At 36.8% G+C, this 26,035-nt stretch overlaps 1 protein-coding gene across 1 annotated transcript in view; it reads left to right on the forward strand.

The window, feature by feature from the left end:
• LOC142337440 (zinc finger SWIM domain-containing protein 8-like) overlaps positions 1–26,035 on the forward strand; it is a 97,569-nt gene that overhangs the window by 62,030 nt on the left and 9,504 nt on the right. The window contains exon 18 of the mRNA XM_075386666.1: positions 11,992–12,247. Coding sequence (XP_075242781.1) covers positions 11,992–12,247 — 256 coding nt within the window. The remainder of the gene's footprint in view (positions 1–11,991; positions 12,248–26,035) is intronic.

Consider the following 26,035-nt stretch of genomic DNA (forward strand, 5'->3'; position numbering starts at 1 on the left):
CTAGTTATAAGTACAATTTACCGAAGCTGCTGAGAAGACACAACATTATGGCGTAAAGGGCATATTTTATGGTGGTTTGGACTTTAATGATATACTATTCCGGCAATCTCTTGGCTATGTTGTTTAATAGCCGCGCTCATATTCTCAGCCCTTCCTTATAGTGGCAGTATCTTTTTTTGTTTCGTCGAACAGAAAATTGTTCTGCTTCACCTTAGTTGACAGAATGTTCAACGTTTTTTTTTGGCTTCTCTGGGCTGGTTTCATTCTTCTTAGATTCTGCTCATTATGCTTTTAAGAAGCAGATGCTCAGCAAAATAATCCAGAATCAACAACAGAGTCAGTATCGAAAACTGAAATCGAAAATGGATATGCCCATTTTAGATGTCAGCGTCCTTAACTTTGTTCCTGTAAATCTGTTGCCATCTCTAATGCTTATTGGTATTGATACTAGAATCTGTATTCACTCATAACAAACTTGTCTGACTGCAAAATCACATCAAAATAGTACGCACTTTAAAAATGTTTTTGTACCGAGGAATTTTGTACAAAAGTCAATTTTTCGTTTCTTTCAACCCCAATCGGGTTGTGGGGATCAATGGCGGCAAAGGTTGACTTATTTTCTGGTTGATGTCTTCCTCTTGCTAAAGTTTTTAGTGCGTGGGACAATTTCTAAATCTGGCCTCAGATTTTAGTTCTTTTGCTTGATTAGATTTTAATCAAATGCGAGAGACCTCAGTTAACAAAATGAGGTCTGCACTTCAAAACTTAGTTATTAATGAATTTAAACTCATAATGTGTCATAAAGGTCACTGAAAACGCGCTTATGTGGAGTGATTTTTAACAAGCGATTTTAGTTTATCGTTGAATATATTTTTCCCTGGGGTCGAAAAATTTTCAATCATTTATGTATCTGTTTTTATCTGTATTGTACAGAACGTAAATCTATTTAGCAGCTCTTCTGGTAGCGAATATAATTGATCATTGATTGCACGTGCGTGGTTAGCTCCTAAAACAAAACCAGCAATCGTAATAAGAAAATTATCGAAGATGAGGTTATACTGAGTTTATGCGTCCTTTAAGTTACTGGTTGCTTGACTGGAAGTGTGTTTTGGGTCTATTGGGGCAAGACGCAGAATACGAGTCCCCCTGTGAGATTGTTCCTGTTTTGATAGTAATTGGTTGCTCTTGCGCTTGTTTATAAGCAAGGTTACGAACAAAGATGCCGCCCACGCTTCTGTTATAGTTACCTGAATTAAGCCACTCCACTTCAGTTTCTGATATTGAACATTGGAAAAACTATGTTGACAGTCGACAGCCCGAATATACTGCAAGATCTTGGCAATAATTTAGAAACTGCAATATTATACTAATTGAATCTCATTTGAAAATCTTTTCTTATCAGCAATGAATTTAAAGCTCTGTTGCTATTTAAGAAGCTATTGCTCTTATTCGGAAAATAAGAACGAGAAACTTTAAAGAGAAAAAGTAGTAAAATGAAATCCCGCTCAGTTCAAAATAATTAATATGCAACAATAGATAGTTCTGGCATCGATGAAACAAGTGTCTTATCTGACACTTTGAGTGAAGGGAGCAAATCCTCTGGGTTAACACATTCAATTATCAACTTGACACTCGATGACTCTGACTCCCATTTTCAGGTTGCTGTTGAGGGTGCTGTTTTATCCCGATAAAAAAGATAAACTTTTTTAAATAACTGTGAAAGGCAACATACGGTACATAACTGTCAAATTTCGAATCAGTTGGTCGGACGTTCTCACCAAAACTATCGAGGTTTGTCTCACAGCCAAACTGCAAGCAACACTGGAAGAAGCAATTTGCCACTAGTAAATGCATATTACAAGCATCTAATAGGGGTGAAAAGAAACACGAACATAATCAACTGATTGTCAAAACTTTTTGTCAAAGAGGTTTGAGCGCTGGAAAAAGGGGGAAATACACTGGACTTTGGTATCAGCTGCATCCATGAAGCAATCAAGAAAAACAGTTATTGAAACCCTAGCTCTTGCAGCTCGTGCTAAGGAAGGAGCTGTACCTCCAAAGGCAAGTCGGGACAGCAAAAGTTCTCTCATCCGATGGAGTAGCACCAGATAATATTCAAACATTTAGAGAGCCAACTGTCTTTGGCCAATTAGAAGCTTTCCTTAATTTCTCAGCTGTTGGTTCATCTAAAAGGTACCCCGAACACCTTTTGCACGCAGTGAATTGCGCAGCTTCTGATCGATCTAAACATGCTATTAAAAGCATAACGAAGGCTAGCAGAGTTCAGCTCACTGTTTCAGTGTTACCAGTTTTCTGCAGTGCTTCTTTAACTGCTTAAAGATATTAAAAGGTGTGTGTTCTATAGCTGTGGGCGAGGTCTTGCGACGTTTGGTTTCAAAATGCATAGCCAAACAAAAACAACTGGTGTCGGTCGTACTGATCTCGTCTAAACAACTTGGTGTAGGAGTCGAGGGTGGAGCTGAAAGTATCATAGACGCAACTAAAATTACATTTGAGAAATAGCAGCATTCACAAATGCAGGATTATTACAGATCGCGTTTAAAAACGCCTTTAATCCCATCAAAGCAAGTCAAATTTTGAACGCAGCTGTTACCCTAATGCCGAGTCTTGCATCATTTGCCATATTTTGCTACTAACAACACAGTCATGTTTATTACAGCAACAATTCTGTAACTAGTCAATCCGGAGTGCAACAAGGAGATCCCTTGGGCCCACTGTTGTTTCCCTGACTTTGTAGCCTATTCTGGAGGAGATTGAATTAAAAATACCTTATCTTACCCAGCACTGTTGGTACCTTGACGCTGGTAGTATTGCTGGAACAGAAACCGAGCTTAACGAGGCTTTAGATATATTGACTGCCTCAGAAGAATGTGAGGTCTGGTCAAAAGTAGCTCTGAACACGGTTGATAGGAGATTTAAAACAGTTGAAACAGATTTGAAACAGTTAAGAGGAACTTGAAGTACTGGGTGCTGCTGTTGGATCCCCAGATTCGTCGCTTCCTCCTTACAGACGCGTGTTCAAAATATCGAAAAACCACTGGATAACCTTGTACATAAACGGCCCAGTGTGCTCTTGGCATTCTACGTAGTTGCTTGGGTACACCTAAAATGGTGTATTCACTGCGCTGAAATACACCATCAGAGGATGCCGTAAGAGTTTTGAGGAAATTTGACTCGCTTCAATGGACATTTTTTTAGTGGGTGCAGTCTTGTCCAATCAGTCATGACATCAAGCTTATTTTCCTATCAATAAGACTGGAATTGGCGTCAAGCAAGCATTTGACCAGATAAAAGCAACATATTGGTTCGGTATCGCGGTCTGCTGCATTGGTAGAATTTATAACTGGCCAAAGTTCGACAGCAGAGCACACCTTTACATACAAAGATTGATTCACTAAATGGTTTGCCAATATCGCAGCTTTCTCCAAGCAAAATGCAGGAAGTCCTCGATGGAGTCGCTCTCAATAAATTAGTTGAAAATCCAACATCCGGAAGGGAAAAGCTCGTTTGATGTGACTCTCTCTGCCTGAATCAGGAGCCTAGTTATCGGCAGCTAACATATCGGCTCCATCTCTTGCCAAACGAGTTTCGTGCAGCTTTTAAGTACAGAATGGGCGGTCCCATGTTTGAAAAACAAAGGAAGTGTCCCCTTTGTAAAACAGAATTGTTAAACACTTGGTGATGATGCTGCTAAATTCCATTGCCGGGGCGATATGATTTCGCTGCCCGATCGGCTAAGGGACAAAATGTTGGTTGCTTGCAGCGCTGCCAACCTGTCGCTAGTTTGCGAGCAGTTTGATACCAGAAACAAGTTCTCGACCTGGTGAGTGTATTATCCTTGTTGGTCTGCGGGACAGCCAACGACTCTGGATGTAACCATTACCTGCACACTGCAACCCAGTATTATTTCAAATCCGGTGAGGAATTCTGGTTTTGCCCTGAGAGCTGCTGAAGACCTGAACTTTGAGCATTATTGCCAACAATGTGCCGACATAAGTGTTCAATTCATTCCCATGGTTTCTGAATCAGTTGGTGGACTCTCTGAGTTGGTGAGAAAGATTTTGAAGCGAATAGCTCTACTTACTGACAACAGACGTTTCCACTCAGCTGGTTTGTCATTTGCTTTCAGCAGGCTGGCTGAATCGGTTTCAGTCACACTAAAGCGAGGAAAAGCTATGATGTTGATAGCAAGAAGTGCATACCTGTGAGCCAGCAGCAAGCAAAAGAAGCCTCCAGGATGTCTTGTGACTTTTGATTAAAAACCAGGTTTCTCCAATGTTGAATATCAATTTGAGAACCCGATTGTGTGGGATTCAGTATTCCATTTGAAACCCCGATTGTATGGGTTTTATTGCACCTGAAACCCAATTGTGTGGGTTCTAATTCAATTGAAAAATCGATTGTGTGGGTTTTGATTCACAATAAATCAACATGAGAATGACGAGGGGCCAATAATCCGAGAGTTGCTATGATTATCTTACATAGCCATAAATTAATTGAGCTTTGTTAACTTTAAAAAAATAAAATCCGGCAGTCTACCGGCTAATATAAATGTTCTGCATGTGAGTCTCTTTCCCTCAGGTGTAGTGTGTCTGCTATGTTTCTTGGGTTTCTGTAAATGTTATTCAATCAACGTTAAGACTAGGCATTTGAATTATTATTTGCCTGAAGTTTTCTGCATATATGTTGTGCTACAGTTTTGGACGATTTGTATGTTTCTGGAACAAAATGTTCTCTCGTCCGTTGCTAAAAATGTACAATTCATCAAATAATGAGGATGTCCCGAAGCCTAATAGAAGTTCCTCAAATTGTTCAAATGGGGAACAATTAATTGAACTAAGTCTTTGACGAAGCAAAGCAACGAGGAGACAACAAATTTTGATTTATCGCGTAAAATAGAGAAAACTACGAACAAGAAGATTTCGTTTAAAGCCCATTACCAGTATCCGGAAAATTGGTTTTGTGCAAAAAGTACTAAAGTAAGTTAGAAAGAGCTTAAAAAAGTTAAAAGTTCAAATAACAGTGACGTTGAAATTGAACTTCTACGTCGAAACTGAGAGTACTTATTGGTCTTCAAAAAAAGCTGACGAACGTTCAGCTCTGGCTTGACTTGGTTTTCCAGTCGTTCGGGCATACCTACAATTGAATTTATTAACGGTATCGTTGAGGAATTATACATGTAAAGAGAAATAATTGAAATATTATCTGAAAAAGAAGCAGGAAAAGATTGCAGGAAGCGAACGTTTTTTAATAGCCGCGAAGCACTCGCGAGAATATAATTGTTCTCTTCGTTATATAATTGCTCTCGAATGAAGTTTGAAGCAATTATTGTAAACGTGTGCGTCTTTTATGCAAAGTTAACGTTTTACCGTTTTTGGGCATTTGTTCTAGAACGTTCTTTGACTTTTCAAGTGACTTTTTAACGCTTGTCTTCATTTTTGAGTGATCTTAATGGCTCTCAATCCCAAGTAAAGTCTTTTGCTAAAGCAAAAGCTATTGTAAGATAAGAAAGAACAAGGGCGTGATTAATTGCTGTCAATACTCCCGACACCCTGTCCACCATCCTCCAACCTGGCGATTTGACCCCCTGTCGTCCAGCAGTCACACAACCGTACTTTCCTCCTCGCTTGACCACCCCTCTCGCTGGTTACCACCGAAACCAACCGCTCGCCGGTCGTTTGAGAGCAGTTCGCCTAAAGTTATTCGGTTATTGGGTAGTTGTCAGTTTTTTTCATTATAAAAAATGGCAAATTTACCTAGGCTACGAATTAAATTGCCCCGCCTGTCGTTCGAAAGCAATTTGTCCTACGTCGGTCAGTGTGTATTTTTTGTTGCGTCGTCAACTTTTATTCGACCAGTGTCGTCACGCTCACTTTAATTCTTTTAGTTCATTTAATTCATCGTCAGCCTTAATTCATTCTTGCAATTCATCGACAGCACTGCGTGCGTGACGTCAATTTTAAACTTATTGGATCAATGTTTTTGTTCATTCATGTGAACAATTTTTTCTCACGTAATTTTGCACGAAATTTTGCTCACCTTTGATCTGACTTTTCATCTTACTAAGTTGCTCCCTTTTACAGTTTTCGGCAGCTCAACTTCATTGGCAATAATCGGATACCAACATTGAAATGTAAAGCGCGCCGAAATGAGTTGCAATTTTCGAATTTAAATATTCCTAGTGACCTATATTAGCTATAATAACATGATAACATCATTTGGAGCCCGTTAGTAAAACCTATTGCCTACTCCTCGCCGCTTTCCACTTCTCTCCCCCCACATTACCACATCCGTCTGTCCAAAGCAGAAGGCAATATGATGGTTCTCATTTATGGACACCTCCACGCGACAGAACTACGAGCGGGCAAGCGCTCCCAGGTTTCATAAACACTACAGAGTGCGAAAAACGGGTTTTTGTGGCGGTATCAGGCAAGCCCACTCTCTCTGGTCCCGAGTATGCATTTGACTGGGAAACGCATAATTGCCCTGCATCTTCTCATCCTCGGTGACATTGAAACAAACCCCGGCCCAACGCTTCGTGCTATTTTTCGCCGTGGCAACTGGAATCATTACGGTGTATGGTGCGGCCGCGGAGGATGGGTACACCTGAATTGCACCAACTTGCAGTCCAAGAGAGCATTGGAAGAAGTTCGACTGCAGGCGCATCTCCTGGTGCAAGATAATAGAAGCAAATACAAGCCAAAGTTTCCCCACTCGCGACAACACACCTCAACATTCTCAATTCACCTTACATTCTGAATTGTAATGGTTTCAAACAAAAACTAGACATCATAGACTGGTTGCAGAAAAATAACATGCAAATAGCTGCCATCCAGGAGACCAACCTCAATGAAAAATCCGCCCCAAAAGACCACCTGATTACTGCATAATACACAAAAATAGGCACAAAGAAACAGGCAAAGGTGGAGGGGTTGCTTTTATCTTTAAGGACACAATTCTGTTTAAGGAATTTAAACTTCGAACTTCTGTCAAACACCTGGAAGTCCAAGCCACAGAACTCGCCGCAGGTGGTAATAACATCAAACTCGTAACACCTACATATCTCCTTCGTCCGGCTGTGATGCAGGATACAAGACATCAATCAGTAAACTACTTGAGTTATATGACTGCATTATTGTCGATGATTTCAATGCTCATAGCCCACTATGGCACTCAAAACTACCGAAAGACACAAGAGGAAACATTATTGCAAGTGAAATAGACCTCTCAAGTCATGTAGTACTCAACGAATAGGACAGCACAAGAGTAACTGATTCTTGTAAAAGCCCCCCGGGCATCAGTCTCGCCAGCTCAAGCATAGCAATGAACATCGACGGACACACGGAGTACGCATTAGGCTGGGAACATTTATCAATAGTTCTATCCATCACCTGTGACCTCATCACACAACGCCACAAAGAAATTTCATCAACTTCCGCAAAGCTGACTGAGCAAGTTTCAATGACGGCTTTGAACTAAAATGAAGAAACAACAAAAGCCAATAAATGTCCACCATGCGGAAAAGACCTTAAGGAAAGCCATCAATGCATTGACTGGCAGACATATCCCACAAGGAAGAATTAAAACAGTGGTTGCCAATTTTTCAAATCATGAAATAAACAAACTTGTTCAAAGTCAGAAGCGCAAAAAATGGATCGTGTTGGTACAAACACTCTCACAGAGGTAACTGCTCTGACCTCTGGAGCACAGTAAAAAGACTTTCCACAAGTAATGCTAAACCACCTGCGAACAGTCATTTACTTTGACGCTGAGAAGAGTACCTTTCACCATGATCCAAGGAAATGCGTCAACAGCTTTAACCAACAATACACTCCACACCCCAATAAAAATTAGAAACAGAAAAGAAATACACTAAGAAAAATAAGGAACTGGGAATAGAGGGCAGAATATTTAAGTGCAACACAGTGAAAGAAGCTATAGGAGACGAAAAGAGAAGTAAGGCGCTGGTCCCAGATATAATACCGCCAATCCACCTACATCTAGGCCTCATAGCTTTGAGATATCTCACTGGCACCATAAACTTTTCTGTAATTAGTGCAAAATTCCCGAACATCTGGAAAGTTGGACGGTTTTTACCCCTACAGAAGCCCCGAAAACCCATAGCCGAATCTAAAAGCTTCAGACCAATTGCACTCCTCTCCCCCATTGCAAAACTAACAGAAAAACTCTTGTTAAGCGACTTAATAGAATATCAACTAATAGAACATCAGCATGGCTTTAGTTCTGGGCACTCAACAACAGCTCTCAATATTGTCACCAACGATATGCAAAAGGTCTAAACCCTGCAACCGTACTTTACTAGTAGCCTTAGACGTCATGGCCGCTTTCGACACGGTTGATCACAACCTACTTTTGAGAGACATACTCGAAGCACCACTAACGAATAGCACTAACCGATGGGTCGCTTCATACTTACAGGTCTGAAGTATGAAGTGGGTCGCTTCATACTTACTTCATACTTTTATTGTTAAAATCTTTCCTTTAAAGTGGAGAAAAGTCAAACAGGGTGTCCCCCAAGGTGGTGTATTATCGCCAATACTCTTCAACATCTACATCAGCAAGCTGCCTCTACCCCGCAATATATAAACATTACGTCCTACGCTGATTATATAACTTTAACTACATCTCACCCACAGATTGAAAAATTATGTGACATGATAATTCCCCGCGAGTTATCAACTGAGAAACCAAGTGCAACTGTTTTCACAACCTGGAGGAAGTTGGTCAAGTTTGACCCACGCCTCACTATCAACAGTTCACCAAAACCAGTTAATTCCAAAACTCAAAGTGCTTGTTGTCACTTTCGATGGTATGCTCAATTTTGGAGAACATGTGAGGAGCACCAAAGAGAAATGACAAAAGCGCAATAGTATACTGAAAAAGATTGCTGATAGCGATTTGGGCTGTACAAGAGAGACGTTCTCAGTGACTTAAAAAGCTATCGGTCGGAGATTCCTCAACTACGGTGCTCCCATTTGGGCTTCCATAATCAGCAATTCAAACGAACCACCTGCAAACAAACAAAACTTTGCTGTTGGCACAATTACTGGCTGTGTAAAAATGTCTATCAATGACTTACATAATGAGGGTGAAATGCTGACAATGATCCACCAAAGATAGTACAAGAACAAACGGTGCCATGAATTGCACGTATCCGATTAGCACACTGAGAACTGGATACTGCCCCCTGCTAAACTCTTACTTGAGTAGGATCCGTAACAATGTTGATAAGCTCTGTCCTAAATTTGAAGTAGCACCACATGATGTACACCACATTTTCAACTGCAGTAAGGACACCACGGACATGAAAGTGATTGAGCTGTGGGAAAAACCAGTAGAGGTAGCCAACCGGCTGTACTTAATATCATATTTTCCAACACGACCACACTGCGCAGAATATTCCGCCTTCCTTGCCCCTTTCCACTGTGTTGACGACATGGCGTAGATGCAGAAAGGTCGCCGCTCCTCAAGCAAGTTGTGGATAGGCAGTCACACTACTACTAATTTTTCTATTTTAATTATGATACAAATGCAATTAGGGTACCAGTTGAAAACGGCAATAAGGGCTTGTATCCCGCTAAAATTACCTGCGATTTGCAGCTCTGTGCGACAGCTACAACAACAACAACAGAAGGTAATCGAATACTATGCTGGTGATCGAACACGCGCAAGTCGTTTGACAGCAATTTGTTCGACTTGAGTCTGATAGCTTTGTCTTAAGGTTAACTCTCCCGACTTTAATCTGATAGGTTTGTCCTAAGCTTAGCCTGCAACTCAGTTGATGTTTTTACGGTTTTCTTATTTTCATAATTTAATAATAATTAGAAGAAATAATTTTTTTGCTTGATTGCCGAGTTCTTTTTAAAGACTGATTGGTACGTTCATCATGAGTTCTTCAGGTTAATTAGACTATTTTCTGTATACCACTAAAAATCAGCAGAGACAGAGTTCACAAAAATGCTCTCAGAAAAACAATGATTAATTGGTCTCGAACGAAGTTTGAAGCAATTATTGTAAACTTGTATCTTTTCTGCAGATTTTTGAGCTGTACAGTTTTTGCGATTTCGTTCTGGAGCATTCGAATACTTCTCAATTGACTTTTTTTTTACTGCTGACAGCAGTTTTTCGCACCATAAAAAATTTCTCGGCTACAACCTCCTAAACTAAATTGCTTCCGCCTGTCGTTCGAGAGCAATTCATAATACGTAAGGTGAACTGGAGCACAGATTTTACACAATAATAGGTACACAAATACAGGAACAGAACTAAAAGACAAATTTAGGTTGCTTGAATTTGACTCAAAAGTTTTAAAAAAATGCATAAATAGGTTCAAATTCAGAAAGATCCGAGGAGGCTGAAATTATCTCAGCCTTAAGTTTGGCGAGCATAGTTATTGCTATCGATTTGAAGCAATTATTTTAAACATGCGTCTTTTCATTGACTCGGAAGAGGAGTATTGGTATTCTACAGGTTTTTGTCAGCTAAAGTTTGTTCATGACGTGTTTTTGATTGTTTTGTTTCCGATTATTGACTTCAGTTTTAGAACGTTGGCTTTTGTTTTTGGACTTTGGACTCTAACAGTAGCTTAGTTTCTATACTAATGAAGAACTGCACCTAAATTCAAAGTAGAAAGGTGTAATAGTCAGAAGTTTTCATCGCAAAACAGTATCTCCTCCCTAGTCAAACTACAGCCACCACCACCCACCTACCCCAGTCCACCACCCCCACTTACCTCCCCCCTCCACGTGCCTACAACCAGTTTTTCGCCTATTAATTTCCTATTTAGCCACACTTATTTAGATAAGGTGAGATTAGAAATTATGTTGAACGACTCTTCAGGTCGTTTCCGGTATTTTAACGGCTTTTATGCAAAATTTTGTTCTATAACATTCTTTGCTTTCAGGTGATTTTTCAAACACTTATACTTAATTATTGTATAATCTCAACTGCTCTATGTGTAATCTCATTACTATATAAAGTTTGTTGCTAAAATAAAAGTGATAGCGAGCGATTGAGTATCGAAGAGCGTAGTGGTTTGGATGTCAGACTGCCGTCTTGGAGCTCATGGGTTCGAACCCATATGGGGGCGGATTTTTTGCACCCATAGAAACAATTTTAAGCAACAGCCCTACTGTCGTTTGAGAGCAAGTCATCCGAAGTTAGTCCGTTTATGAGAGTTAGTCCGTTTATGTTGGTGCATTTGTTCTTCAAATAGATTATGAAATTGAGAAATTGCAGATATATGAAATTGCCCATTATATGTGCAAAATTTTCATCTGTTTTTAAAAAATATGTTTTCAAATTTCAATTCTGAATGCTTAGAGATATCCAATGATAAAACTCTGTTCTTCTGGCCCTCAAAAGTTTCAAATGTTCTACGAAAAAAACAAGCGGTAAAATAACTGTGTGAACGATTATTTTCGTCCTGTTTGTTTTTTATGCGAGTTTCGCCGGACTGATCGAGTGTTTCACTCTTAACTCTTGCTTCTTTACCAATGTGACTGATCCCCTCATGTGTGGCAACTACTAATTTTATTTCTGAACAGAAAATATGAAGTTATTCATTTCTATTCAGTGATTGCTACGAGAAAACACTATCACTACAGCAGGTGATCAAGAGACATAACGGTGACAAGAATTGATAGTAAATTAAATTTGTTAATTATTTTTGAAAGTTAGTTATAGAAAATGAACAAAATTGTCCTCTCAACGTTTTAGCTTATAATTAAAAGTCAAATCAGTAAAACAACTGAATTTAAATTTTATCTTAAGCCATGTTGTCTCATCTATCCAGTTGTTTTTAACCCTAATTTTTGGTTGTATAAACATGATAGGTACTGAAGAATTCATTGCTCGTTAAAAGCAAAACATTCGAAAATAATTCGAATTGAATCGGATATATGGCTGTATGTTTACTTCTGATCTCTGGAACCCCTGTCACGATTTCAGGTGGATATCCAGGGGCGCATCAGGTAGCGATTCCCTCAGAAGAGGCTCAGCTGCAGGGTGCAAGGGACATGGTGCAACAAGACCTTCAACACTACCTCGTGCAACAACTCATGTTCCCGACCACTGTGTTCCTCAATCGCCCCTTTGCACCTCCGCCTCCCCCTCCTCCTCCACACGCTGCAGCTACGCTGGTCGGGAATCACCAAGCTAGTAACCAGCCAATAGCGACTGCTCCGGCTCCCGCGCACACATACATGTGAGTTGCTTATATTTGAAGTATATAATTTTTAAACCAAATTATTGTAGCCCTGCAGGTCTCATGCATTCTTTTTTCGTCTACCAATTACTAGTTTTTCGTCTGAAAATTTTTCGGCTGACCACCAAGTTTTCGTGACTTTCGGTCTTGAGAAACAGGATAAACTGGCAAAGCCTTGTGCAGCTCTATCACAGCGTTACTAGTCTCTAAGTATAAGATTCGCCAAAACCGTTTTTGAGGAGACAATTTTATTATGGTCGGTTCTTAATCTTAAAAGTTTGACCCCTCTCAGTCACCAAGTAAGACAGCAAAAAAACGGAAGTCCAGGGAGTAAATAAAAATTCAAAAATTTGTTTATTATGGCTGCGAAGCGGTAAGCTGAGCGTAGTTATATTGCGGTGATCTTGGTTTTTGTTTCGCCGTCTGACGCTCTTTTTCGTTTTACATTTTTTCACGCCGCTAACTTCAATTTTTTCATGCCGCTATTTCATTTTTTAGCTACTTTTATGTTCGTGACGTCATTTCTTAAACTAATTAGCGATGAGGTTTAAACTGAACTGTGTGAGAAATTTTTTTGCTCATAGCTGACTTACCTCACTCTCTAAATGACTTCTGACTTTATTTATTACGGTCACTCGATATCACTCTAACCACTTTCGAGATTATTATAGGACTGTTATGTGATGTTTTTTTTTAAAAAAATATTATAGCATGGCGACCAAAATTAATAAATTTAATTTTTTTTGAAAAGAACTGTAGTTTGTCTTTATGAAGGTTGCAACTGCATCAACTGAATTCTGTATTTGTTGCCGTTTATTCTATATCGCACAACTCTGTTTAGCAGCTATTGCGGCAATATGCAGGCTATGTTAGCTGCTATGCTTTAAGCTGAGGGGAGCTATACTGCGGTGCTCTTGTTACAATTCAAAATATTTGGGTTGTATTGGTGCGCTGTCTTTTTTTAAGACCTGTTGTTTTTATGCTTTTTCATGTCAATGAGAAGTCAAAATAAAGTGGTTGTGTTAGTCACGCTGAAGTAGTAAAAGGAGCGAAAAATCAAGTAGGTCTGAGGCATGATTTTTCCAAACTGGCTTCAAAGTAGAGTGAGAAATTGGTGTTTGAATAAATAGCTAATGAGACATAAAAGTACCTAGTTAATGTTGTGAGTTCATAGTGTTTTTCATGAATTTGACACTATTTGTTCTCAAAAAATGTTTAGTGAATTTTTGACGTTTTGGTGTATTTAACTCTTTGTTGTCTTATCATTTAAGTGAATTAGGGACATGTCTGATAGGTTTCTAAAAGGATTTACCTCCACGATTTATTTTTAACACCTTAAAGCTATTTGTTGCTCTAACTCTGACGCTAATCATTTTCGAGAAATATTGTCGATTTTTTTACTTTTGCCAGTTTTTTTGTCACTTTGTTTTCTTTTTCCTTAATTTCGTTAATGGCAGGTCTCATTGGTTGCTAAGTATGCCTAAATGAGTCTAGTTTTTTGATAGAGTTCATAGCTATTGCGTTCTATGAATTATACGCTGTTGGTTTTAAAAATTATTGGTAAATGTTGCATATATTTCGTACTTGTTGCTATTTAATCTCGTACTCTCAATAATGACAGGTCTCTTTGGTTACCAGTGAAAGTTGTCAATGCAAATTTTTGTAAATTTATAATGCAAAAATTGTTTCGGTGCGTAGCTAATGCTTTCGGTTACTTTTATGATGTTAATGATCAAAAAGTAGAAGCCAATTCTTTAGTTTGGTCGCCTTTAAGACAGGTTTCATTGGTTGCTAATGAGAAAACAGTGCATCCAATGAAATGCCTAAGTTCATAATAATCTATCTATGCTTTTTACTTTTAAAATATGAAACTTGATTTTTCGGTCTTGCATTTTTTCTTTTTCTTGTGGTCTTGTCCCTGACTCTTAAAGAATCTTTTTTCACAGTGGCGTTTTAGTGCGGGATGATTTTGGTCAAATGGTATCAATAGAGTTCTAGTTCAATTTTTCATTCGTTGAGACACCGTTTTTTTTTCAATTTTTTGTGAATTGTTTGCCCCCTTGAATTTTCTATTTTCTTCTAGTTTCCTTGTTTCCCTCAATTTTGGGTTGTCAGCTGTTGGTTCCCACTACGTTTTTGTATCATGTACTATTTCTTAAGATGCGTAGGGTCAGTTTTTTATGAAATGTGAAAATGGTTTCATTTCTCAAAACACTAGATCTTAGAAAACTATATTTTCTAATTGCTTCTAGTTTTTTTGTTTAATTTTGCGCATATAGGGTCATGCTTTCCCCTGATTTGTTAAATTTTGCTGTAAAAATGTTAACGGTTAGGTCATTAGTTAATTCAATTCTTTGGATTGTAATTCAGGACCTGTCCTGCTATGTTTTGTTTATTCTTTTTACGAGCTTTTTTCGTTTTAGATTTGTTCACACAGCAAAGCTGAGAAAGTCATTTTCTGAATGGTTTCTTCATCTCACTAACGGCTTTTGCGCGTCTGACGACATTTCTCAGTCTCTATAGCAGATGTTTTTTAAGATCATTTGCGTTATTAGATTTTGATCATACCTGACTTACCTCACTCAATAAAATGACTTTTGCACTTTTCAACTTAAGTTTAATTTGAATTAGTTTAAGGTCAAAGGAACTCATGTGTGTAATAAAGGTCCATAATAAAAGGCCGCGGAATAACAAGCATATTTATTTTATCGCTGAATGTTTTTGACTGAGCTTTTTAAGCGACGCCAATAACTTTTTCAACTGATATCTATCTGTTTCTATCTATACTATACGGCACCTAGTTTTCTTTCCCAGCTATCTCCGGCTATGTTTTGTTGAAAAAGTTTGAAGAGCAGTGAAAAGAGAGTATTGGAGAAGTGTCTTTTTACAACTCGAAGAAGATTACTGTTTTTACGACTCGAAGAGTTTTTACTGGAAGTACTATTTTCTTAACCGTCGTTTTGACCTAAGAGCGAAAGTGAGCAAAATTGCCAGGTGAAATAATTTTTGTGAACGAGAGCAGTTTTTTGATCATGCACTTCGCTCCGCGGACTTTTTGTTGAGAGAATGGCGCATAGAATTAACCGTTTTTAGTCGTTTTTGTCCTTTTGGCTCAAATTTGCCTGTAATTTGGTTTGACCCATTTGACTTTTCGTCCTCAAAAATAAAAAAACAGGTAACGCTCGGAAGGCTATAAGTTCTCTTATAGCCTTACCACCCTCTGAGAATGCGATTCACCAAAACTGTTTTGTGGAGAAATCTGCCGGCTTTGTTTCTTTTCAATCCCAATCTTTGTCGAGCGGGTCAGCGGAGGCTTTTTTCCGCCAGTTTTTCGGCTATGTTTAATGTTTCAGTTACGTTTAAAAATAATCTTTGTTATCCTTCTTCAATGAGTGTTCTAGTTGCAGCGTTAAGGAGTTCTAAGTTTTAATTGCATAGTGTTGAGTTATTCCCTGGTGATTTTTAGACTTTGGCCGGTCGTAAAAGTCCATCCTAAGAATTTTGGATTTTTTCAATTCTCCGATATCAAGATTTCGCAGTTTTTTTCTGTCAGTTATGAATTATTTTTTAAAATCTCGTCGCCTTGTTTGTATAGACTCTGAATGATGAATGAGTGGTTATTGCTCTTATCATAGCTTGTATCAATGATGTTAATGCTCGTTTTGACAGGGTGGGGGTAAATTTTTACCAAATATTTTAAAAGATAATAGTTTCGGCTGCAGATATGATTTTGCTTCGGAAACTCCGGAATTTTTTTGCATTGCTTGCTGAATTTCTCGGGCTATGTTTGTCAGGTTTTCTTTTACACGAAGTACTATTTGTTCAGGTGGCGTTTTGACGTAAAAGCAAAGTGATAAAATTTGCCGTATGAATTTATTTTTGGTTTTCTGTTCATGCGCTGCGTTGAATTATTGACTCTTTAACATTGAATAATTTTCTTGGACACACAAGTGTATAGAGCTTGCCGTTTTTGTCAATCTGGCCTAATTGTTGTGTACATATAACTTGATGATTTTTGGTTGTTTTCCGTCGACTTAGCTGATTTGTTTTGCTTGTATTTGGGGTTTTCAGTTAAATCTTATTATTGACTCAGGCTTTATATATTTGAAAGTCTTTAGATTGATAATATAACTTTTCTAAGAGCCTGATAAACATTTGAAGTGCATGATTTTTTGCTCAATTTTTTTTTGATAATTGCTTAATTTGTTTTTGAATTGCGATGAGGTTTAAACTGAACTGTGTGAGAAATTTTTTTGCTCATAGCTGACTTACCTCACTCTCTAAATGACTTCTGACTTTATTTATTACGGTCACTCGATATCACTCTAACCACTTTCGAGATTATTATAGGACTGTTATGTGATGTTTTTTTTAAAAAAAATATTATAGCATGGCGACCAAAATTAATAAATTTAATTTTTTTTGAAAAGAACTGTAGTTTGTCTTTATGAAGGTTGCAACTGCATCAACTGAATTCTGTATTTGTTGCCGTTTATTCTATATCGCACAACTCTGTTTAGCAGCTATTGCGGCAATATGCAGGCTATGTTAGCTGCTATGCTTTAAGCTGAGGGGAGCTATACTGCGGTGCTCTTGTTACAATTCAAAATATTTGGGTTGTATTGGTGCGCTGTCTTTTTTTAAGACCTGTTGTTTTTATGCTTTTTCATGTCAATGAGAAGTCAAAATAAAGTGGTTGTGTTAGTCACGCTGAAGTAGTAAAAGGAGCGAAAAATCGAGTAGGTCTGAGGCATGATTTTTCCAAACTGGCTTCAAAGTAGAGTGAGAAATTGGTGTTTGAATAAATAGCTAATGAGACATAAAAGTACCTAGTTAATGTTGTGAGTTCATAGTGTTTTTCATGAATTTGACACTATTTGTTCTCAAAAAATGTTTAGTGAATTTTTGACGTTTTGGTGTATTTAACTCTTTGTTGTCTTATCATTTAAGTGAATTAGGGACATGTCTGATAGGTTTCTAAAAGGATTTACCTCCACGATTTATTTTTAACACCTTAAAGCTATTTGTTGCTCTAACTCTGACGCTAATCATTTTCGAGAAATATTGTCGATTTTTTTACTTTTGCCAGTTTTTTTGTCACTTTGTTTTCTTTTTCCTTAATTTCGTTAATGGCAGGTCTCATTGGTTGCTAAGTATGCCTAAATGAGTCTAGTTTTTTGATAGAGTTCATAGCTATTGCGTTCTATGAATTATACGCTGTTGGTTTTAAAAATTATTGGTAAATGTTGCATATATTTCGTACTTGTTGCTATTTAATCTCGTACTCTCAATAATGACAGGTCTCTTTGGTTACCAGTGAAAATTGTCAATGCAAATTTTTGTAAATTTATAATGCAAAAATTGTTTCGGTGCGTAGCTAATGCTTTCGGTTACTTTTATGATGTTAATGATCAAAAAGTAGAAGCCAATTCTTTAGTTTGGTCGCCTTTAAGACAGGTTTCATTGGTTGCTAATGAGAAAACAGTGCATCCAATGAAATGCCTAAGTTCATAATAATCTATCTATGCTTTTTACTTTTAAAATATGAAACTTGATTTTTCGGTCTTGCATTTTTTCTTTTTCTTGTGGTCTTGTCCCTGACTCTTAAAGAATCTTTTTTCACAGTGGCGTTTTAGTGCGGGATAATTTTGATCATACCTGACTTACCTCACTCAATAAAATGACTTTTGCACTTTTCAACTTAAGTTTAATTTGAATTAGTTTAAGGTCAAAGGAACTCATGTGTGTAATAAAGGTCCATAATAAAAGGCCGCGGAATAACAAGCATATTTATTTTATCGCTGAATGTTTTTGACTGAGCTTTTTAAGCGACGCCAATAACTTTTTCAACTGATATCTATCTGTTTCTATCTATACTATACGGCACCTAGTTTTCTTTCCCAGCTATCTCCGGCTATGTTTTGTTGAAAAAGTTTGAAGAGCAGTGAAAAGAGAGTATTGGAGAAGTGTCTTTTTACAACTCGAAGAAGATTACTGTTTTTACGACTCGAAGAGTTTTTACTGGAAGTACTATTTTCTTAACCGTCGTTTTGACCTAAGAGCGAAAGTGAGCAAAATTGCCAGGTGAAATAATTTTTGTGAACGAGAGCAGTTTTTTGATCATGCACTTCGCTCCGCGGACTTTTTGTTGAGAGAATGGCGCATAGAATTAACCGTTTTTAGTCGTTTTTGTCCTTTTGGCTCAAATTTGCCTGTAATTTGGTTTGACCCATTTGACTTTTCGTCCTCAAAAATAAAAAAACAGGTAACGCTCGGAAGGCTATAAGTTCTCTTATAGCCTTACCACCCTCTGAGAATGCGATTCACCAAAACTGTTTTGTGGAGACAATTTCATGGTGTGAAGGTCGGTTCTTAATCTTAAAATTTCACCCCCTCAGTCAGCCCCCTGACTCATACCCCAACACCCCCAGTCCACCCTCTTCCACTTGGCGGTTTGGACACCCTTTCCCCTTACGTCCAGAGTTTCATACCCTGCTCCTTCCCCCTTTGTTTGACTGCCTTTTTCCGCTCACCTCAATTCCCTTTCAGAGCAATTCACCCGATTCACCCGTCATTAATAGTCGCAGAGTGAACGCTGGGGCTATTATTGGCTTTTTCTTGTTTTTTAAAAAATTTTTGTCAAGATTTTTGTTACGACCATATGACGTCACAATCACTTCAAATCTGCCTTTTGTGCCATGCAATTTTGACAGAATGGGATGCATGCAATTTTTAACTCTTAATGGAGCGAGTTTTTATTCGCGTGATTAAATTTTTGGTCACACTTGACTTACTCTCAAAAATGGCTTCCTCACTTTAAAAATGACTTTTTAAAATTTAATTTAAGGTGATAAGATCAACATTCTAAAGGAGAGAAGGTTATTTGAGAGTAGATAATAGAAGCAACAATTAGTTAAACAGATTTTTGATCAAAATATTAAAATATGTAACATCTCAGCATTTAAGTAATGAAATCTCTTTTTGGTCTGTTTTTGTTTACCATCCATTTCGGTCTTCTGATTTACGAAGCTATTGTGACTATTTTCTGGCAATCTGCCAGCTACGTCATTTCTTCTTCAGTTTTGTTTCAGTTTGATTTTTAAGTTGAATAAAATGCGAATTAGTCTTGTTTCCGTTTTTTATAATGTGTCCATATTCTGCACTTTCTAGATGGTATCATTCTAGCATTCCGCTAAAACCTAGAGTTCTATTCGCTCTGTGTAGTTTTTAATGATATTAGCATTTTTCTGACATTTTTTCAGTTATTTGGGTTGCAATTGATTTCATTTAATTTAATGCAGTTTTGAGCATTTGCAGGGGTCACATTGAAAGATTTGAGTGTCTTTTTTTCTTGCGATGTTTTTGGGGCAACTTTTGAAAATAGATAATTTTTTCCTTCCAGTGTTATTCTGTTGCATTTGTATTTTTATAATTAAATTTAATTTTTGCCTCAGTTTGAGTTCATTTTGTCTGATATCTCCAACTACAGAGAAGTATGTCTTAATTTTGTCTTAACTGCTGTGATGCCATAACAAAAAAATTATTTTCAGTGATAAATTGTAGTTTTTAATAGCCGCCGTTAGCCTCTCAACGGCTGTTATTTAGGCGCTCTCCTTTTTTTAATTCAATTTACCTTTTGATCACGTTTAATTGCTCTCAAACGAAGTTTGTAGCAATTATATTAGTCCTTTTGGTCTTTCTTAATGCGATTTTTCGCGTGGCCGATTTTGTCGTATGACCCCTTTAATTTTCATGCTTGAAAACGGGATAAACTGCTAGTGCCCGGAGGGCATTAAGTTTCGAACCCCATGTACTAGTTATTTGACGATAGTGATTTTTAAGCACAGACGGCTCTTTGAGCCGTTTCCGAAAATTCTTTGACTTTTGTCAGGACTAGTCCTGCTTTTTTTAAAAAATTCGGTTTACTTTTTGATCACATTTTTCATTTTTATCTAAGTCACGATTTCCACGTTTGACTTACCTCGCTCATTGTTTCAACTGTTTCAACTCGTTGTTTTAATTTTTTTCACATTGAATTACGCAATGTGGTGAATACGGTCAATGTCAAAAGAGCAAAATCAAAAGAAACGTGATAAACATAAATTCCGGTCATTAAGTCATTGTGCATTAGGTTATCAAAGTTCATTGAAGTGATTGCTAGCTGGTATTAGTATTCTGCTGAATAGCGTTCAGTTGAGAAGCTGAATTAAGTATATAAATGTAGTTTTAGAATCTAACCGAATATGCAGAATTTGCACACCAAATGAGAACACTTTGAGACTTAGAAAAATTCTGTCAATTTCTATCTCTTGATTTTTTTAATAGCCGCCCTCAGCCTCTCAAACGGCTATTATTTAGGCGCTCTTCTTTTTTTAATTCACTACTTTACTTATTGATCACGTTTACCGTTTTACATGAGTCACAATTTTCACGGTTAACTTCTGACTTACCTCACTCACTGTTTCAACTGAACAGATTCGAAATTCTTTCACGCATTGAATTTCGCAATGAATTGAATGCGGTCAATGTCAAAAGATCAAAATCAAAAGAAACGGGACAAACCGATAAAGCCCGGTCATTAGTTTTTGAAGCTTACGAAAATTTTGTTTTCAATTTTGATCTCTTCTTTTTTTCTTTTTCTGTATCAATCCCGATGTGCGTCTAGCGCGTCAACGGCAGCTATTTTCCAGGAATCTGCCGGCTTTGTTTCTTTTCAATCCCAATCTTTGTCGAGCGGGTCAGCGGAGGCTTTTTTCCGCCAGTTTTTCGGCTATGTTTAATGTTTCAGTTACGTTTAAAAATAATCTTTGTTATCCTTCTTCAATGAGTGTTCTAGTTGCAGCGTTAAGGAGTTCTAAGTTTTAATTGCATAGTGTTGAGTTATTCCCTGGTGATTTTTAGACTTTGGCCGGTCGTAAAAGTCCATCCTAAGAATTTTGGATTTTTTCAATTCTCCGATATCAAGATTTCGCAGTTTTTTTCTGTCAGTTATGAATTATTTTTTAAAATCTCGTCGCCTTGTTTGTATAGACTCTGAATGATGAATGAGTGGTTATTGCTCTTATCATAGCTTGTATCAATGATGTTAATGCTCGTTTTGACAGGGTGGGGGTAAATTTTTACCAAATATTTTAAAAGATAATAGTTTCGGCTGCAGATATGATTTTGCTTCGGAAACTCCGGAATTTTTTTGCATTGCTTGCTGAATTTCTCGGGCTATGTTTGTCAGGTTTTCTTTTACACGAAGTACTATTTGTTCAGGTGGCGTTTTGACGTAAAAGCAAAGTGATAAAATTTGCCGTATGAATTCATTTTTGGTTTTCTGTTCATGCGCTGCGTTGAATTATTGACTCTTTAACATTGAATAATTTTCTTGGACACACAAGTGTATAGAGCTTGCCGTTTTTGTCAATCTGGCCTAATTGTTGTGTACATATAACTTGATGATTTTTGGTTGTTTTCCGTCGACTTAGCTGATTTGTTTTGCTTGTATTTGGGGTTTTCAGTTAAATCTTATTATTGACTCAGGCTTTATATATTTGAAAGTCTTTAGATTGATAATATAACTTTTCTAAGAGCCTGATAAACATTTGAAGTGCATGATTTTTTGCTCAATTTTTTTTTTTTGATAATTGCTTAATTTGTTTTTGAATTGCTCAATTTTTTTTGATAATTTTTCATTTTTTCCAATCTTATTTGGATCTTAAAACGAACTATTTAATGGCCGTGCTTTATCAGGCGGTCTTTTTCTTTAATAAGTTTTGAAAAATAAATTTGATGATACATATCACAAAACTAACTTCTGTAGTTTTTGTGAAATTTTCTAAAACATCATTTGATTTTTTTTTTTAAAAATAAGCTGTTTTCTGCCACGTTAGGTGTTTGTTTTTTTGTGTTGTAGATATGGAAATTGGATTTAAGACTTTGATGTCTGTAAATCAATGAAAATTAGTTCCGTTATGAGGATTTTCAAAAATTTGATGTTTTTGGCAATGATTTCAAGGTTCAATCAGTTTTTAAGTTTAGTTCATATTTTCTACTTAAAGTTCTGAAAATACTTTTTTCAGTTTTCATAATTATCAGTTTTTGAAATCTGTTTACAATTTTTCATAATTTGGAAGTCAAAGTGAAGTGATGGTTATGATGACGCTGAAAATGGAAGTGGAGTGAAGGCGCGGTTGGTGTCGTCGCCTGAAATTTTATCTCTCTAATTTTATAGTAGAGAGAAAGCGGTGCTTGAAAGATAATTGGCTATCTTGATAAAGGTTTTTTTGTTCACATGCGGCTATTTAACTTAGATTTTTACTAATTTTAATAGCCGCTGTCAGCCTCTCAATTGCTATTATGTAGGCGCTTTCTTTTTTTTAATTCGCTTTACCTTTTAATAACGTTTTAAATAAGAGTCACGATTAGCACGTTTGACTTATGACTTACCTCACTTTCTGTCAATTTCTATCTCTTAATTTTTTTCTTCTGTTTCAATCCCAATGTGCTTCAATTGGCAGCTAGTTTCCGTCATTAGGTCGGCTATGTTTTCATTTTTTTATGGCTTTTTCAAGTTTTTTCCAATCCAATCTGTCTTTTTTATGTTGGTCGGTGTCGTATGATTTTTTATTCGTTTTATCTTTTGATTACGTTTTTCGCTTGAAAGTCACGTCACGACTTGCGACTTACCTCACTCACTGTTTCAATTGACTGATTTTTCAATTCTTCCACTTATTGAGTTACGCAATGAAGTGAACACATTCAGGGTCAGAAGATCAAAATCAAAAGAAACGGGATTGTAATTTCTCGCTAGTGACCTTTTGCTCACATGCGGCATTTTGACAACGATTTTTACTGTTTCGTTTTTTGTAGATCTGATTTTTCAAAAGGGGTTCCTATTCTAATCATTTTCCATTCTAGGTCTAGTTTTTTTTAAATTTAGTCAATGAAAATTCTTTGAATTGTATGTCAGGAATGGTCCTGCTATGGTTTTTATTTTACCTTAGTTCACAGCTTGTTCAACATTTTGCATGAAAATTCTTTGACTTCTATATGCTAGTTTGTCTTCGCTCATTCTGCTCAAAGTTCTTTTAAACAGCAGTTGCTCAGCAAAACAATCTAAAATGAACAGAATTAGTATTGGAAAACGAAATCCAAATAGAAACGGGATAAAGCCCAATTTTAGATGCCCACTACTTGAAATTCGTTATTGTCAGTCTTAGTTAACATCTCTAATGCGTTTTAACATTGATTCTAGCCTCTGCATCCTTTTCCGGCAATCTGCTGGTAATTTTTAAGAATCTAACTGAAACTGCACGCCAAATTTTTTGACAAATTTTGAGAAAAAATTCTGTGAATTTTTATGGAGAAAAAAATTGTCAATTTTTATCTCATTTTTTCTTTTTCTGGCTCAAGCCCGATTTGTGCGTCAAGGGGGTCAATGGTTGCTATTTTCCGGCACTTTGAGGGCTATGAGTAGAGTTTTCTTTCAACAATTCTTATTGGTTTCGGGGGAAGAGGGGATGCACCGCGGGCCAAAAATGGGTCGCGGATATAAGTTTTAGGTAATAGATTTTTTAAAAAATAAAACAACTTAAACTGATGGTATAATAGAGACTTTCCAAATACATGCTGTTTTATTTTTGAAACTTGTGGTGTTTTTAAGTCGACCGTGCTTTATTTAGTAGCCGCAAAGCGATAGAAGGGGCTATTATTGAACTTAACTTTTTTTTTACAATTCGATGAATTTGAATTGTATTGGGGCGCTGTCTTTTTCTTACCACTGAAAGAGGAGTATTGGAGAAGTGTTTTATTATTGAGGTGAGCTGAGCTTAGCTATATTGCGGGGGTCTTTTGGTATTAAAAAATCCAAAGGATTTAGATATTTGGTGCGCTTTCTGTCTCGATCACGGTGTTAGTAACAAAGAACAAAAGGTAACAATAGGGAAGGTTATAAGAGACACCCCAGCTCAAAATATTGGCGTAACGGAGTGGCCCAGTAGTTGAACCTACTTAACCTCTTACGTTGAAGTTTTTGAAAAATGATGAAGGCCTTTTGCGAGACAAAATAACTTGTTATGACCATTATATGAGCTATAGGTTTTGGTACTACAAATAGAAATATGAATAATGATACTAATTTTTGCAATTTTTTTGAAAAGTTTTGTCATTTTTTGAGTTTTTCTAGCTTCAGGGGCCAGGAAACGTCCTTTATGGTTCGACAATAGAGCACTGCATTGTTTCTAGTAATAATGGATTGGTTTTCATCGTTTTAATGTCTCGAAATTTGGCATTTTTTAATATAAAATTTGCAATTTATTCAAGGTTTCCTAAAGTTTTTGTCAACTTTTGATATTTGTCCATTCTCAATCGCCAGAAAACCTAATGCACGGTATGATTAAAAGTTACTGAATGGTTGTTGGCTTAAATGGACTTGTTATCAACAATTTAGCTTTTCGAATTTTTGATAAAATTTGCTATTTTTTCTAGTTTCGAAACATTTGTCTTATATTCAGTTTTTCTTGTCTCAGTAGCCAGCTAACCTCATTCAGGGTTTGATAATATGTTAATTGATAGCCGTTAGGGGGCAATTGAACGGTTTTGATCATTTTAATAGTACGATTTTCTATTTTGAAATTTGAGGATTTTTCTAAAATTATTGCCTATCGATCTTTGATTCAATGAATTTTTTAATGCTTTGAATTTGGTTAATGGATAGCCTCTAGAGACACAGAAAAGACTCTGAAGAAATTAATTTAACTGTTTTCAGCAAAATTTTGTCAAATTTTGCAATTGATTCAATTTTTAAATTTTTAGGTCATTTTTGAGTTAATCGATCTTTAAGGGCCAATGAATTTTTTCAGGTCATGCAGATATAATACTGGACCAATTTCAAAACCAGAAAATGGTCTTGAACTTGTTTTTGAAAAATGTATTTTTAGAGGGATGAAATTTTGCCTAAGGGAAAAAAGCTTCAAGAGTTTAGTAATGAGTACATTTTTGTTTAGTTTGTTTGATTTATTGTTTCTCAATTTTTTGAGATGATTTTGTTTGTTTTGGCTGCCATTGTTCAATTAATTTGTTGGTCAGGTAGAGTACTTCTAAGTTATTCATTCAATTCTTTGAATTGTATTTCAGGACTTGTCCTGCTATGTTTTTTTTTAGTTCGTCGAACTTTTTTTTCGCTTTACCCATTTTGCAGGTTTTTCGACATTTTGCGTGAAATCGTTTTGACTTATCTAGGCTAGTTTCACTCTTCTGTCATTCTGCTCAAAGTCCTTTTAAACAGCAGCTGCTCAGCAAAGCAATTCAAAATGAAGAGAGTCAGTATAAAAAAAATAAAAGTCAGAAATAGAAACGGGATAAACCGATAAAGCCCATTTTTAGATGCCCGGTACTTGAGTTTTGTTCTCATATGTTCTAGTTACTATCTATAATGCTTATTGGTATTGATACTAGACCCTGTAGCCTCTCACTGAGAGACAGGAGTATGTTCAATTACGAAATGACATCAAAATAAATCGCACTTTAAAATGAAAATCGCACGCAAAAATAAATTTTTGTTGATATTCGGTTTTCTTTCAATCCCAATAGAGTTATGAGAATCAACGGCGGCTATTGTCCGGCAATCTGCCGGGTATGTTTTCTTTTTAATGCGATTGTTTGATTGACCGGTTTCTCCTCTGAACGTTTTAACTTTTCGTCCTCGAAAACGTGATAAACAGCTAGCTCCCGGAGTTTTCCTAGACGGCTAATTATGCAATTCACTGAATCCCATGCGCTCACCGCCCCCACGCCCCCTTC

This window comes from Convolutriloba macropyga, chromosome 4 (assembly GCF_964194025.1).
Source record: "Convolutriloba macropyga chromosome 4, txConMacr16.3, whole genome shotgun sequence".
In the NCBI taxonomy this organism is placed as follows: domain Eukaryota; kingdom Metazoa; phylum Xenacoelomorpha; order Acoela; family Convolutidae; genus Convolutriloba; species Convolutriloba macropyga.